Source organism: Gambusia affinis, linkage group LG02, assembly GCF_019740435.1.
Source record: "Gambusia affinis linkage group LG02, SWU_Gaff_1.0, whole genome shotgun sequence".
Taxonomy (NCBI): Eukaryota; Metazoa; Chordata; class Actinopteri; order Cyprinodontiformes; family Poeciliidae; genus Gambusia; species Gambusia affinis.
In genome coordinates, this window is record NC_057869.1 from 2,641,644 (window position 1) to 2,658,977 (window position 17,334).

Genomic DNA, 17,334 nt, shown 5'->3' on the forward strand with positions numbered 1-17,334 from the left:
GGGAATAAAAGACAAATAAAAAATAAAAATTATGGAGATAAACAATTAATAAAAAGCTCAGATATTTATATCTCAATCCCTGAAATAGTCTGGCGCAGTATGACTAAACACAGTGTTACGGCTGCAGTGGGTCTGGAGACAGGCCTTCTGCAGCTGTTATGTTTTGCCATTATTGGTGCTCTGCTGCTTTAGAGCTGCAGCAGATGAGAAAGTTTCTCCTTCTCCCTCCTCAGAACCTCATTTGGTTTGGTCTGTATCTTATAGTTGGGTTTTATTTTTCATTTGCTTATTTCTGGTTGGTTATGGGTTTTGCATTCATTTATTTTGGTTTCTCATTTCAGGTATTCCCTTTTCAGGTTTTATTTCTTTAGTATAATTTAATAAATAAAATTGTCATTTAATCGGAAAATCCTTGTGTGATCTCCTTTAATGTTACCCCACCAAACGAGCCTGGTGGACGGAACAATACAAAATGATCGGGGATTGATAATAATCAATTAATTTTGATTGTGTTTCAGGTCCAGTCTCTGGCATCAAGACCTAAATCATGTGAAGTGCCTGGAATCAAGTAAGACCTCGAAAATTTACTCTCTGCACAAATATAGAAATAAATAATTTTCACAAACAACTGAAAACAATTAAACTAGTTCAAAGATTTAAATATCTTTCCTGGAGGAGAGGCCAACATAAAGTCAGGAAAACATTTTTTCCATCGCATAGATTTTGTTGTTTTAGTTCTTAACCGGTTTAAGTTTAGCTCTACTTTTCACATTTTTAGACGTGGCTTCAGAAGCCCAACTCTTGCAAAACTTTACATTTTTTCTCTTGAAATCCTCAATTTGTGATGGATTCATGTAGATATTATTGGAAAGTATTAACACAATTTATGTAGAAGTAATTAATAAATGCATTCCAAACGTTTCAGATCTTAGACGTCTTTCCTGCCACCCTGTAACTGTAACATCATAACTGCTGTCTGGGATTCATGAGTCATTTTGATTTCACAGAATACAACATCCTCCTTCAATGAGCTGCCAAAGATTCAGGATGTCTGCGAGGATGTTTGTTTTAATGCAAATTTAAATAAATGAAACAAAAGGATCAGGATGGCAGTCTGTCCGCTGCCTGATTTGCTGGTTTCTGATAAACACGTTTTTATGAAAGCAAGCATTTGTTTGCTGTATTGTTCTGTGCCAATTCACGATAAGTCATGTTTGATTTCCATAATCACATGTTGGAGAAATAGGAACATTACCAATAAATAAAAAAGGGACAGTTAATGAATTAAAAAAAACAAGCAGATGATGAAAGCTGTGGCTATGTATGACGCCGTGTTAGGCCTATGGAAGACGGAAAAGAGAGTACATTTCAGAAGTTTTCTAGAATTAAGAAAATTTCTGAAATGGCGAGAAAAAAGCTCAGAAATTTAGAGCTTAATCTCAAAAAAGTTCTTTAAAAATACTTGGAAATTGGGCGTGCTGTGGTGGTGTAGGGGATAGCGCGACCCACTTTTGGAGGCCTTGAGTCCTCGACGCGGCCGTCGGACCCGGCAACATTTGCCTCATGTCTTCTCTCCTCTCCTTCCGTTTCCTGCCAGCCTTCTGTCATATGAGGGACACTAGAGCCCACAAAAGACCCCTGGAGGGGAGGGAAAAACAAAAAATACTTGGAAATTTCTGAGTTTGAAAAGGTGAAAGTTTGCTAGAAGAAATTTAGATTAATTAATAATTAATAAAGGTCAGTAAATTGACTTTTGAAACTGAAATTTCAAGTTTTTTTTTCCTGGAATTTTTTATTTTTTGAATAATCTAAAATTTTCTGAGTTGTTTTTCTAGCAACTTTACTAGAAAATGCAGGAGCTTTTCTCACAAAGTGACTTTCTTAAAGTTGAACATTTTCAAATTTCTAAGTTTTTTTTCTAGCAAATTTCTGAGATTAATCTAAATTTTTTTTTAGTTTTTTGGCGTAAATTTACTTCATGTTTTCTATCTGCTGTGAAATGGCAGCGACAGCAGCTTTTAATAATCGCTCGTCATTTTTTCCACAGTATATTCCCGTCTCCGGAGCAGAACCCGGGTCTGTCCCACTACCAGGGCTCGCTGAGTACCGGTGGCTCTCTGCCGGACCTCAGCAACCTGCAGTTCCCCTCGCCGCTGTCCACCCCGCTGGACCCTGAGGACGGCAGTGGTTACCCCAACCTGAGCGGAGGCAGCAGCACAGGAAACCTGCCGGCCGCCATGATGCACCTCGGCATTGGGAACTCACCGGGTGGGTGGAGACTTGCTGTGCGGATCCAGAAATCTGTTGGAATCAAATATCAGATGTATGGATGCAAACATTTAATGGTTTATTAGATCAAAATTAGTTATATTCGATTAACTGATAGTGTCCGCTTAAGTGCTTCTTTTAGTGTTGTAGTTTGGCCGCCATCCAGCAGAGGGCACCGATGGTCATTGTTGAAGCGAAAGACGTTGTAAGAGATACAAAGATGGTGGCCATGCCAGAACGAAAAGAGTTAACAGTTCCTGAGCGAGTCCAATATGACATGAAAAATATGCTTAATGCTGTTCTGTTTAGAAATATAAACACTCGACAAACTCCTTTTAAGTTTCACCTTCATAGCGCTCATTCAATCGAGCTGCATGACGGAGCAGCGTTAGCTTCTCAACCGAAAATGAATTATTTGTTATAGAGGTGAGGATGAGATGTCGGAAAAGGAGAGGCATGGTAAAAAACCAATAAAACAAAAAAGTCACGACGCTAACGAGCACGGTTGATTTTGAGGACTGTCATTAGTTAATGTGCTTAATTTAGTGAAGTTTAACTTTCCTTCAAGAGCCACCAGCACTGACGATACTGTCTGTACACGGGAGGTTAATATTTTCTTCTTTTATTTATCTATTCAGAAACCTAACAAGATCCTGCTGCGTTATATTTTATAGGGAAGTCTAATATTTATTCAAGCAGCATTTATTACAGCTGATACAAAATAATGTTAAAATTTTATTATTTTGTTTAAAAATTTAGCATGTGATAAAAAATGTAGCGCTTCATGTTATAAAAATGTGGTCTTGAAACTCAAGGTTTTAAGAAAACGGCCACTTATCAAATAATCATTAGTCGATAAAGAAGATCAATCAACATTAGATAACTTGTCTCCCTAGTCAGAGGTGATGATAAAGAACTTTTCTCTGGTTTTCTGCCTCTTGCCGACATCATAACCCAAACATGAAGTTTGAAGCTTCTCAGACGCTTCCTCTTTGCTGAGGCTGAATATCTGCTAAAAGAGGAGGCTGGTCTGCTGGTGATTTTCAGTGTTGTTGGCTTTAATATTCAGCTTTCAGATGTGAGAACTACTGCTGCAGCATCTCAAACATGCTCCGTGTTTCTGCACCAGCCGATCATACATTATTAATGCCTCTCTGAGGGATCTCTCTGTCTCTGACTTGTTCACTCACAGATCCGATCACACCCACTGCTGCTCTCTTTCACTCCTTCCTCTTTGTCTGCACTGTCGGCCTCTCATGTCGGACACAGTTCTGCTTGGCCAAGCACCAAAGCCACGCAGGAATTTCGACCCTCTTTCTGGCTTCGGACAATCGGCTCTTTTCTTCCACACTCGTTTCCCGTTCACCCCTTCCCTCCCCTCTCGCACAATACAGCCCAGTGTTTCACTTTTGAAAACCAGGGACATCCATGCCCATGAGTTCTGTTGGTGAATCTGATTTTTGCCTTTTTGTCCCAGCAGGTCTGTCCTCCTCGTTGAGTAACCCGTCCATCCAGGCGTCCCTCAACAACTGCCAGCTCCAGTCGTCGCTCAGCAACCCGTCCATCAACTCGTCCGTGCGTCTGCCCAGCAGCTCGCCCCGCCGGCGGCCTGCTCCCATCAGCCCCCTCACCCTGTCTCCTGGAGCCGAGCAGCGCAGGGGTCTGTCTAAGCAGCTGTCTCCCACCATGTCCCCCTCGCTGTCCCCCATCACACAGGTACATCAACTTCACACAGAAACACAAGCTGCTTTCACACCAGTCCCATTTAATCCGACTCCAGTCTCTGTTCAATTGAAGTGAACTCTGGTGCGGTTTGGATGTAAAGGTGAATGTAAGGTGGACCAGAAATGGCTCCAAAAGCAGAAAACGAACTATAGCACAGGGTCCATCCATCCATCCATTTTCTTCCGCTTATCCGGGGTCGGGTCGTGGGGGTAGCAGCTTCAGAAGGGAGGCCCAGACTTCCCTCTCCCCAGCCACTTGTTCCTGCTCCTCCGGAGGAATCCCAAGGCGTTCCCAGGCCAGCCGAGAGACATAGTCCCTCCAGCGTGTCCTGGGTCTTCCCCGGGGCCTCCTCCCGGTGGGACCTGAACACCTCACCAGGAAGGCGTCCAGGAGGCATCCTGACCAGATGCCCGAGCCACCTCAACTGGCTCCTCTCGATGTGAAGGAGCAGCGGCTCTACTCTGAGTCCCTCCTGAATGACTGAGCTTCTCTCTCTAAGGGAGAGCCCAGCCACCCTACGGAGAAAACCCATTTCGGCCGCTTGTATACGTGATCTTGTTCTTTCGGTCATGACCCAAAGCTCATGACCATAGATGAGGATGGGAACGTAGCACAGGGTATTCTGGCTAAATACAACTTAAACAAGTGTGAGAGTGTAGCGCTAGTGGGAAAAATGTACGACAGCGTATTAGGGTCATTGTATGAAAAAAGAAAACAAAAACTAGAAAATGTTAGTTATTTTCTCACAAACTTTTACCTTTTCAAGTTCTGAAAATGTCAAAGTTTTTTGGCGGGAAATGGACTTCTTTTTTATTTCTATCTTCAGTTGCTGCATTCCTCTGTCGTAGAAATAGTTTGTGATGTTTTATCAAAGACAAAAGAGAAATCCTACAAATGCTAAAATTTGACACCACTCCTTTTCGTTTACATTTCATTGAGAAAGAACCTGCACTCAGTGCCTTCATTTGAGGTTTTTGTGTCGTTTCCTTCAGTGGTTCTTGGTGCAGCGCCCCCACTGGCGAGGAGGGAAACAGGTTTTTCAAGGGTTTGCTCCATTTCAGTGCAGTGTGAAATAAAACCGCAGCAGGTGAAAATGTAACAAATGTTGCAGATTTGGTCTGAAATCGAACCGTGAAAACATCCTTAAGGTTTATTCCCACCTGAGAGTCCGATAGTCATTCTCTTGTGGAATTATAATGCATTTATTCTAGTAGAAACTAAAAAATTGAGAACAAATCAACCTTTAGGTTCTATTGTGTCTTTTTGGGTCCTTTCTGTCCTCTCTGTAGGGCGTCGCCTTGGATACCAGCAACATGCCAAGGGAACCGCCTCCGCCGTACCCGATGTACCAGCAGCCACAGCATGGAGTGGATCACGGCCGACCGCACCAGCAGCACCAACAGCATCAACACCAACAGCAGCATCAACAGCATCAACAGCATCAACAGCATCAACAGCACCAACAGCATCAACAGCACCAACAGCACCAACAGCACCAACAGCAGCACCAACAGCAGCACCAACAGCACCAACAGCAGCACCAACAGCAGCAACAGCAGCAGCAACAGCACCAACAGCAGCACCAACAGCAGCAACAGCACCAACAGCATCAACAGCATCAACAGCACCAACAGCAGCACCAACAGCACCAACAGCAGCAACAGCCTGTCTCACCTCTTCAGAACATCCCTCTGGACTTCAATACAAGCCAGGTGAGACCTGCACACAGCAACCTCATTCTGTCAGGTCTCAGTGTTTCTTAAATTGTTTACATTTATGGTGGTTGAACAAAAATACAATTTTTGTTAAAAATTTTATTGAACAAAACTTTTATTTTTGTTCAACCATGTAGATGGTGTCTAATGGTTACTATGAAGTCTCGGTGACCCCAAAAGGTCACACTTTGCTGCAGTGACCTTTGGAGGATTGTTTTGCATCTTTCTAACTGATGTTACAGCACGTTTATTAGCCTATTTATCCACAAATGGGTCTAAAATTGTAACTCTTGGAATGTTACTTGAAATCAGCCAAATTCTGCAGGTCAGAATTGAAACCTGAAACCTGAATCAGGCAGTGAGGGTCTGAGTGGTGAGTCTCTAAAACATGTAAAACAATGTAAAAACGCATCAGATTTAACAGCTGAAGCAGTTGCAGCGGTGTTTTGCTGCTGCGTGTCCTTGGGAGCTTTTCATCCTGATGAATCGTCTGTTTTCAGGTTTCTCTCTCAGCTTGTTGATCCATTCTTCTAAATCATGTGAAATCTGACTAAACATGCAGGTCAAAGGCAGAGCTGGGTAGTAAATAGTTACATTTACTCAGTTACATTTACTTCAGTAGCTTTTTTGAAAAACAAATTACTCAATGCTGTGCGTTGAGTCATTTTTCTTCTCTTACTTGAGTAAGATTTCTGAATTTTCTACCCACTGAATGAAAAACAAACATGTTTTAACCAAAAATTCACCAGACACGGACACACACCTGTAGTCTTTGTTTGTATTTGTTTGTTTTTATGGAAAAAAACAGGATTTGGAAAAAAAATATTTTGCCTGATTTTGTTATTTTTTGTTACTTATATAAAATATTTTCCTGTCCTTTAAAGTAGTCCTGTCACAATAACATTGTAAAATACCAAAATTTCCACTTTACATTTTGATCCGTCTGATGATGTAATTTTTAAATGTTAAATGATTGATAATTTGATCAGTTGCTCAGGAGTTGATTGTATTTTTTAGCCAAATACTATTTTTCATTTTTCTTGAGTAATGTTTGTAGTGCCACTCTTACTTGAGTAAAAACTTTGGGAACTCTGCCCACCAGGTTCTCTGGCCTCCGGTCTGAATAAATCTGGTTGTAATGAATGAAATAAAAGGATAATAAGTTTGAATGTTTGTGTTTTTGCCTCCCTTCCAGGCAAACAGCTTGGCGTCGCTCTTCAGCGACCCGTTTGTGGAGCAGCAGTTCTCGACCCGGCAGAACAAGACGCTGCCCTATCAGGTGAGGGCAGAAGAACACGTTTGCACATCTGCAGGCCAGATGTTGACCCCATTGGCATTCAGTGAGGAGGAGATTCTTAATCTGCATCGTTTGTTTGCAAAATGCATCTTTACGGTTTAGCAAAACGAGCTGCAGACGTTTCTGAAATCGGTGTTAGAACTCCATGAAGCTTTGTTGTTGTCGTTGTTGTAAATAAAACGCTGTTGGAGGAAACTCCTGACAGAGAGCGCCGCTGTGCTAACTGCCGCGCTCTGATGGCCGTTTTCTGCCCATCTGCTCCCAGTTGGACCAGTTCAGCCTGCTGGAAAACGCTCTGAGCTCCTCAGCAGGGGGCTCCTGCTACGACCCGTCGTCCTCCTCCTCGCTCTACTACTCGCAGGCGGCGCTGTCCGGCCTGGGGGGTAGCCATGGAAACCTGCAGGACCCCTCCCACATGAGGGCCAACATGCTGTACGCGAACTGCAGCGGAGGGCTGCCCAACATCATCCTCACAGGTGAGTCTGACACTAAACAAATGAGGAAAGGATTAAAAGAAGAAATGTGCGTTCCCTCTGGAGGAAACCCATATATGGGCGCAGGATGCTTCCTGCTGCTTTTAAAAATTATAGAACAGAACACAAGTTGTCCTGCAGAGTGGAAATTCAGATCAGCATCAGATGTAAGTTCACATAAAAAAGTCATTAAAATGTTACAGAAATAACAAGATTAACATTAAAAACAGTATTAAATTTCCAATTAACTTCCTCCAGGTTTTTTTCCACCAGTAGTTACTGTTTTTATAGTAACAACCTGGAAACCAAAGATTTTATTATTATTTTTGAATTATGAGGCATCTTAGTGTTCCTTCTGTAATATTTTGTGTAAAATCATCCAGTTGATGAGTTTCCGCCTCCTGCTGCTGATGTCAGCGTCGCAGTGAGAGGAAGTGTTGTGACTCTCCCACCTCCATCGTCTGTTGTCTCCGTCTCAGATGACTCCAACCCGAGTCTGTCCAAGGACATCAGCAACGCCCTCTCCACTGTTCCCGAGTGCTTCGACTCGGAGGGAGGCTTCCCGCTGGAGGACGAGCTGCGCATCGAGCCGCTCAGCCTGGACGGACTGAGCATGCTCAGTGACCCCGACATGGTGCTGCCCGACCCGTCTGTGGAGGACACGTTCCGCAGCGACAGACTCTGAGGGCAGAGTGCCGCCGCAGCCGGAACCGCCGTGTTGGGAATGTGAGCAAACGGTTCACTCTGCTGCAGGTCTGTCATCTTGTTTTAAAATCTGATCTGGGATCTGGTTCAGCCCCCATCCCCTCCTCAAGCCAAAAAAAAAAAAGAATAAAACGAGATCCAGGAGCGCCGGAGTCCCTCCTGCGTTTTTTTATTTTCCCCCTCAGTGCCAGATACCCTGAAGCCATGGAAACACCATAACCATGGTTACACACCATAGCAACCCCATCACCGTGCAGAAGAGCAGCAGAAATCCAACACACAATTTACGTTTTCTGTTGCGGCTGTAATAAAAAAAGGAGCCGGGTTCCAGGCGGCACCGGCAGCTGGAGCGGAAAACCCGGTTCTGGTGGAAATGAAGAAGAAAAAAACAAAAAAAGGAGGGATTAAACTTTTTCAAATGTTTCTTTACATGCGGTGTCAGAATGTTTTGTAATGTATGCTTAGATAGATAGATGTGTGTGTGTGTGTATATATATATATATATATATCTATATATATACATACATACATATACATTCTTAAAAAAGAGCCGATTAGAGCGTATTTTCAAATGAGACAAAAAGGGCAAACTGTTTACAAATATGAGACTGTATAAAAATGGCAGATATTTTGAATTGATCGGATCGAGTTCAAACTCTATTTTTCTCACCTTTTGGACGAACGTTTGGGTTCCTTCCTACTTCATTTTTTTACCTTTCTGTTGCAGATTTTCTTGCCCTGCGTATGATTTTTGTTTTACATTTTGTACCGACATGTACATTTGCTTGTACTGTACCTAATTGTGAATAAGGGCATGCGCTACTGTGGATCCACTTTTCTGTTTTTGTTACTGAAGTTAAAGGAACCCCCACCGCCGGAGCAGACTGACCGTGTGAACATCGGACACCTTGTAAAAATGCACTTAAACTCTTTTTTTATTTTATTTTATTTTTTTGCACTAATTGGTTCACATTGTGTAGATTTTTTTTTTTTTTTTTACACCGTTTTTAGCTGATTAACCCAAAGAAGAAGAACGAAGCCATCAGTAAGAGACTTTAATCGACGGCACACCATGTTTGGTTCATATTTGATGTAAAAAAATCCGATTTTCTGTTTGTGCTCTTGTGATTTCTCCCTGTAGCTCATTTCTGCAGTGGGTTATGTAACAGCTCAGTGGTGGTGGGCATTGAGCGCCCCCTTGTGTCAATTTTGAAGAAGAGCCTTTGATGTTTGCTCTTTTGTTGTTTCCTATGCAACCTTTTTCCACGTGAAACCTGTTGAACAGGTGCAGCTTTATGCAGTGCAACATGGCTCTCTGGTTTTTTGTCTTTTGTTAAACCTACACAATGTGAGGGATCAAATTATTTTTATCCTACAAAAACAAAAAAATACTGCATGTGTCCCCTGGCTATGTTGTTGTTTGCTCTGAGAAGAGGTTTGGGTTTGTTTCCAGTCAAACTGCAGCTCCTTCTTGTGCATGTCGATACTCTAGGCTTTTATTTTGAAGGGTTTCTCTATTTTCAGAAATGCTTTGTGGTGTGAAGTTGCTGTCTTCTAAGGGTTTCCTGCTGTCTGCTCGCCCGCCTTCTGTTGCCTTACTGACTCTTTCCTTATTCCAGCAGCTGATAATCACGTCTCTTCAGCTTTAGCTCACTTCTAGCTGCCTGTGGTTGTTTCCTGTCTCAACATCCAGTTTGGTTTTGTCTTTTTTTTTTTTTTTAGGCGCATATAAAATGTACAGTTCTGTTATTTAAAGAATGTTTATGCCCTTTAGTGTTATTTTTTTTAAAGTCGTTTGCGTTTTCCCTCAAAATATAAAAGTTTATTGGTTTATAACATGTTATAGTGCTTATCTTTCCAAATTAATATAATCAATAAAAAACTTTACTGTGTATGAAGTCCATAAGTTTTGGTGTCATTATTGGATCTCCCAGTAGGGGGCAGTAGCGTGTAGTTGAAATGCAGCACATCTGTTTGCCATGTTTGTTTCTTCAGAACTTTAAATTTAATTGGATAAGTAGAAACTAAATACTAACTATTGTTTTTCACTTATAACTTAGGAAAAATGTCATGTTAGAGCTGAGATAATCTGCCAGTGGAACTAGAATGCATTTGTCAATATTAAGGAATTATTTACCTAAAACAAGCTCCTATGTCTTGCTGTAAAGTTAATTGTAAGTTAGTTTTGTCTTATTTGAAGTGAACTGAGATATTTGCACAAGAAACCAAATCTACTTGGGTTTTAAAATATGTTTTGTTTTGTTAGCATGTTGGAGGAGATTTGTTCCTTTTCTTCGTTTTGGCCGAGATGTTTAATGTTTGGACAATTATTCCCTGTGATGTCAAATGCTGTGCAGCTGGAAGGATCCTTGGGATCACTTTTTATTACTTTCTGACAGTTATGCTGTGTAACCGTGGCAACAATATTTTTTTGTCTTTTGTTTTTTTAACTGGGAGCAGCTTATTGGCTAGTATTCAGAAGCTAATCTTTTACATTGTTCGTTAAGGGAAAGTATCATATCCCTGCTTGTTTTTTTTATGTATAAAAAGTTTTCATAAAACATAACTCAGAAATTTACTTATTTTCTTTCTCTAACTTGAGATTAATCTCTAAAATTCTTTTGGGGTTTTTTCTAACACATTTTTGACTTTTTATGCTCAGATATTTTTTTTCCCTGTAGATCTTAAAATGAGGTTGTTTTTTTTGGTGGACATTTATTTCAGATTTTTTATTTTTTTTTATCTACGCTGACTAATATGCATTGCTACCATTTCCCTTTGAAGCAATGCACTCCACCTGGTCAAAAACAACCAATCAGAGCCAGGAGGAGGGTCTTAGCACTGTCAATCATGCTAATGGAAGAAAAACTTAGCATTACATGAAGACTTTATCTGCTGTTGGCGGTGGCTATGTTAACTGGCCTTAACATTCACAATGGACTCTGCCGATTGGGGGAGAATTGTCAGCGCTAAGCCCCGCCTCCTGGCTCTGAGTGGTTGTTCTTAATTGGCACTGGGAGAAGACATGGGAACTTGATATTTATTTTTTCTTGTGTTAAAGTAACAGTTTTAACAAATATGTAAAAGCATGTTTTTTAAAACAAAGGTTACATACTGTAGCTTTAGAGAGGAGAGGCAAAAGCAAATGAGGTGGATTAGCAGTGGTTGCTAACAATGGCTGTTGTCATCCCGGGCATATTTCTGTGAAATATCTTCTCTGCTGCCCAGATATTAAGCTGCTAGCATGTCCTACAGTCGTCAGTCAGAGGCCTTTTCACATTCGTTGTGAGACTGACTGCAACTGCCAACTGAATAAACGGGACAATGGACCCAAAACGCAGCAGAAATCTTACAAAGAAACAAATCTGGTAAAAAAAAAAAAACCCAAAACGTGACGATGCATGTTAATGCTGTGAAATAACGGTAATAGAGAGAATGTTTCAGTAATCTCAGGTTGATTTGTGCGATGGAAGCGTATCCATAGATACCGGTGCTTTGTGAAACCTGGACTTTATTTAGCAGGAACTTCTCTGACCCAGTCCTGAGTCTGGATGGTGAATGCAGCGGAGCTGTCAGCTCTAATTGATGGCAGCGCTAAAATTAGAGTCAGATGGCATCAATTTGGTGATCGATTCCTTCTTTCTGCCACCTGGAGGGAAAAACCAGCCTCTTTTACTGGTAAGAAATAAGTAAAGCTTTATTTAATCACTTCTTACAATGCAGGAATGCTCATCTATCATATAACCATTTCAAAATGTGCTAATTATTTATAAATCACAGATTAGGTTTTCCAGGAATCTGCTGTGAAACATTTGTTTTAGTTTTGTCATGAAGAAGACATTTGGTTCCCAGTAGCCGTACATTCTCAGCGTGACCGCAGTAAAGCCAGGCAGATGGCCAGTGTGGGCTCCTGGAAATCAGCCAGAACTCGTTTATCAAATGGAGTCTGGAAGCCAGTTCCCAAAACAACAACAACAACAAAAAAACGCTCAGAGAGAAACCAGAGCGAAGGAGGGGGGGGGACATGATGGCGCAGATCAGGATGCCAGGCTGGATAATTCCTGTGAAGGTTGTGTTGGTGTGAGCGCTCTCCTCCAGGTTCCCACCGGCTGGGGGTGGGCGGCGCTGCCCGCCCGGCAGAAACTAATGAGGCTCGGGAAGCTGGTCCCGGTCTCACAGAGCGCCGCTTTCAGTCCGTTTCACTGGTTTTTAAGACATTTAGGAAGAAAATGTAAAGGAGGGATGGGCTGGAGGAGGGGATTTTTACCATGAAATACACATATGGACAGTTTATTTAAAAAATAAAATAAAATGGACTTTTAATGTTTTTAACAATACACAATAAATAAAATCTAGAATAATTTCAGAAGGGCTCTTTTTTAATCCAGATGGAAAAAAAGTGGGTGCTGTAGCACTACCTAGTGGCCACTATGGTATGAAAATATGATATAAGGTTCAAAAAAGTCGATTTTACGTAATACTGCCCCTTTAAGAATATATATTCTGTTATATTATAAGAATATAATATAACAGAATAACTTCAGTTTTGTTTCTGCTCAGCTGGAGAAACCTCTGACACCTGAAATTATTTGTTCTAGGCATCTGTTCCATGATTGGATGGATTCTGAGTCACCTGGTGACATCACACTGTAGAGCTGGGTATCATCTGCGTCGTTATGGAAACGTATAACCTGAGCTTGTGTGAGCATACAGGTATACATCGTTCTCATGAGACTTCTGGGAACTTTGTAACTGGCAGCCATCTTGGTAGGCAGTTGCTATGGAGTTGCTATGACAACAATAAACAAGCCATAAGCTTAGAAGTAGCACTCATCACAACTATTGCTCAGTTACAATTTTTGAGTACTCTACCCACATCAGTGTAATACTAAGATAAATATTTGTGATATTTAATGTAGTACTTACTGCCGAACTATCAAAGTTAGCTTAGCTAATGTAGCTTTTATCTGCTGGATAAGATGGACATGTAGCCCTCGTGTTTGTTACTCTGCCAGTCACCAGAACCTTGTTGTTCACACTAAGAGTTTGTACGTCTTTTCTAAATATCGATTGTATGCAGCCATAGATTTCACGTTTTGTGTTCACCAAGTAAATTATGTTATCGTAGCAGATCAGAGATCCGCATCGTCTGACATGTTTCCATTTGGGTCAATCCTGACAGCGGCCATTTTATTGATATGTCTTTCTCTTGCTCACTGTCTGTATATTTTCTTTTAGTTGGTTTTGAACTCATTGTTCCACAATCCATTGCACATGCCTATCAAGATGGCATGGATCACTTCAGTTTCAGACTTGTGGGATCAATGTAATGAATAAGAGAGGTCCCAGGACTGAGCCTTGGGGAACCTCGTTTGTATTCTTATTGTTGTATGGAGGTCTTCACAATGATTCTATATTTAGCTACATTTTGAAGACGCGAGTTTCCTCAGCCTCCTTGCTCTATTTTTGTCTTTCTCGGATGCCCACACAGCTTACCTCTGCTCTTCTGGTGCTTTATGACTCAAATAGATGAATTCTTCAGAACAGCAGCAGGATCAGAGCAGAAGTGACTAAAAACAAACATTGTTTCTAGAATAGCAGGAGCTGAAGCCTCTGATCTGCGCTCTGCTTTGTGAAGGGACTTCGGATGTGGTTCACGGCTTTGGCTTTTGTTTACATGCTTTTGTGCCCTCCTCCTCCGACCGCTGTGAGGCCCGGTTCTGCTCAGTGGGAACATCTGACAGTAATAAGCGGGTCAGAGAGAGGATCTTGTTTGCAGAGAGATTTTGACTCAGTAAACGTGAAGCTTTGGTGCTGTAAACGTTCTGCTGCAGCTGTTGGTGTTTGCACTGCGCTGCGTTTCTGTCGCTCCTGCATCCAGTGTTTATCTGTTTGATTTGTTTTGCTCGGAGTCGAGTCTCATTTAATTCTTTTTCTAAAACACAAAAATTAAATCATTTTATTTGCAATAAAAAATATTTTTTTTTAGATTTACATTAAAAAAAACCTAAAGAAATTAGTAAAAATCGGTGGAGTACATTTCCACCAAAAATTAAAGAAAATAAATTTAGTGGTTGATCTCAGAAATTGGGAAAAAAAATTGGAGTTTCAAAATAATTTTTTTAAACGTTTTACTCAGAAATATTTAAGTTTTTTTGTGACCACAATGTTGTAGATTTTGAGCGTTTTGTATTTAAAAGAAAGGCGTCGTTTTTAGTTGTATTCGGTTCTTAATCTCCAAGCTGAATTCTTCTTTGCAAAATAACTGAAGCTCAGTCAGATGGGATGAACATCAACTTTCAAATTGGGCCAAAAAATCTCAAAAACATGTTGGTCTGGACTTTGACTAGGCCGTTGAAATTCATAGAAAGGCTCTGGTCCAATAGGATAACTACAAAACAGTTGGGCAAAAAAGAAATCCAAATCAATTCAATATAAAACTTAAGAACTTATAAGACCGGCTTGTCTTTCGTGTTGATCTGTTGCCGTAACGTGACAAAATGTGGAAAACTCAAGGGGTCCGAATACTCACCCAAGACTACCACAAATCTATTTCTCTTATGATTTTTTTTTAACTTTGTTACAGTTTGCATCAAATTTTAAAGTTTTCATCGAAGCAAACATTTCCTGAGCGTTGAATTTGTTTGAGGAACAGACATGATTCCTGCTATTTAAACAAAATTTAAGCAACATTTAGAAAAAAGCAAACAATGTTTTGCCGTGGAAAACATTTGCTCCTGATCCAAAGCCCAGTTTTCTGCTGATAGATTCCCTCAGACTGTTTGGTTTCTGTACATAAACTCCTGCTGCAGATGTTTGTCGGACGGATTCCAGACGGCTCAGTTAGAGTGATGGATGGTATTTACTGGAGGTTTTAAGTGGCTTTTATTCCTCTTGTGGGAAAGCGGTTGGTAGGTTTCATTGCCGGTTGTGTGTAATGAACTGTGTGTGTTAAGATGAATTGGGGAAAGCATGTAACTTCATGTCGGATGTGATGAACAGATTCAACTGCTGCACACATCATCTGGAGAGAAACGTGTTTGTTGAGGATTTCCCTGCAGACGTCGCCCTCCTCCCTCTGCCAGCTGTAAATTTAATGTCTGTGATTTTTTTGCTCAACCTTCATTTATTAACTTTGAACACTCAGAGTTAAATGTAGCCCAAACAGTGCCATCAGTTTTTTGTAGTTCTGTAATTGTGGAAATTCACACAAAACTAAATGAGTAGCTTTTTGCACAATGCAATTATTTGTGTTTATTTAAACATTTTCTGCTAAAGTAGTGAAAAACATTGGTGATTACTAACTCACATCTGCAGGTGGCAGTATTTCTTACTTCTGCTACTCTGCTGCATCAGGCTTACTGGGTGTCCAGTTAAAGTCCATGATCAGTAAGGTGAATAACAGAAAAGTCACATTTACTGCATTTAAAGCAGAAAATTATCATGATTCCTAATATTTCTTAATTAGCAACACAAAATCACTAACCGTGTTTCCATGAACCATAAAAATAAACAAATTGAAATCATAAAAATAAATTTGCTGAATGGAAACATGCCAATTTTGAAAAAACTTGTTTCGTGATTAAAAGTTGTTCTGTTAGATGACATGATTTTCCACCCACATTGAAATTTGTCTTTGCCACAAAACTGCAATGGAAACTCTTTTTTTTCAAGTCACATGATCAACAACTGGACATTTCTACTGGCGGAAATGACAAAGAAGTTGACAGGAAGTAGAAGAAGGATGATGGTTTGTTTTTGTTTTTCTCAGACTGTGCAGCTCACAGCATCACACGGCTCATAAATGGTTGTGCATCATTCCAACGTGTTGAATCCATAACTAATCTGGAAAATGGCCGACTATAATTTCCTGCATACATAGCTGCTCCCCAGTAGGCGGCACTTATCGCTATGATGCCTCAATAAGACGCCGACGTCTCCTCTGATTGGATTATGAGCACCAGTGAATGGTTGCCATGGAGATTAAAAGATTTCTCAAACATGCAGAAAGAATCAAGGCAGGTAAGGTTTTGATGAGTTAATAACATGTAAATGGCTTACATGGTAGATTCCATTCCCTGTTTGTGTTTAATGAACTGTATGTTATGATGAATTGGAAAAAACACAAATTCATGTCTGACTCCAGATCTGATGGACGAATGTGACTGCTGCACACACATCGCCTGGAAAGAAACGTGTTTGTTGAGGATTTCCTCCATGTCGCTCTGCCAGCCGTAAATTTAAAGCTGCTGATCTATTTTTTCAACCTCCTTCATTTCTGAACCTTATGAACCTCATAAATCCCGACCTGGGGAGTCTGAGTTCCCTTCCTAATCCTGCCAGAGCCATTAAAGCCAGGACTTTCAGAACATCCAGATCATGGATGTTCTGACATCCAGATCATGTCAGAACATCACATGGGGGTGTGCTTTCCAGCTGACGGTACGACAGGTTGGGATAAAAGCAGGATGAGTTTTAATTGGATCATTTTCCACATTAAAACAGACAAAATGGTACAAGAATCCACCATCATATTTGGGTAATTCTAAATTATCTGAAAAGGAACATGTAAACTTTTTGTCCTTGTTTGTCCTTCCGATAGAGGACAAAAAGTTGTTAACTTTTGCCAAAGTTTGCTAAACTGTTTGTGTTTTTGATGCTACTTTAGAAATAAACATACCTGGAGTGTTGCCTTGATTCTTTCATGCACGTTTGAAAAATCCTTTAATCTCCATGGCAACCATTCAGCCACAAAATGCAGGGGTGGACCTAGCTCCGCCTTCAAGGCACAGCTCCTCCTCTGAGCTTCTGTCTGCAAGCTTTACTAGCGCTCATCATCTGTCAGCCAATCAGAGGAGACGTTGACGTTCCTTCAGGCGCCGGAGGGACAAGCCCCGCCTACTGGGGAGCGGCTACGTATGCAGCGTTTTGGAGAAATTGGGTTAGCAATCACTTAAAATGGTTTTTTGGGGGGAAAAAACAGGTGCAATAAATTCACAAATAATTGGATTAATGTGGAAAAAAAAACAGGAATCAGTTGATTTTGTGTGAATTTACACAATTAGAGTCACAAAAAAGTTGGAGGAACTGTTTTTTGTGTTGGTTTGCCATTAGAAGGTTGAGAGTTCGAATCTCGGAATAGAGACTTTCT

General features: G+C 40.8%; 1 protein-coding gene across 4 annotated transcripts in view; it reads left to right on the forward strand.

Moving 5' to 3' along the window:
• crtc3 (CREB regulated transcription coactivator 3) overlaps positions 1-9,990 on the forward strand; it is a 43,802-nt gene extending 33,812 nt beyond the window's left edge. For all 4 annotated transcript variants that reach the window (XM_044105852.1, XM_044105862.1, XM_044105870.1 and 1 more), the window contains 7 exons: positions 519-568; positions 2,048-2,268; positions 3,749-3,984; positions 5,283-5,705; positions 6,904-6,987; positions 7,271-7,481; positions 7,958-9,990. In XM_044105852.1, coding sequence (XP_043961787.1) covers positions 519-568; positions 2,048-2,268; positions 3,749-3,984; positions 5,283-5,705; positions 6,904-6,987; positions 7,271-7,481; positions 7,958-8,163 — 1,431 coding nt within the window. In that variant the 3' untranslated portion in view covers positions 8,164-9,990. The remainder of the gene's footprint in view (positions 1-518; positions 569-2,047; positions 2,269-3,748; positions 3,985-5,282; positions 5,706-6,903; positions 6,988-7,270; positions 7,482-7,957) is intronic.
• Positions 9,991-17,334: the final 7,344 nt, after the last annotated feature.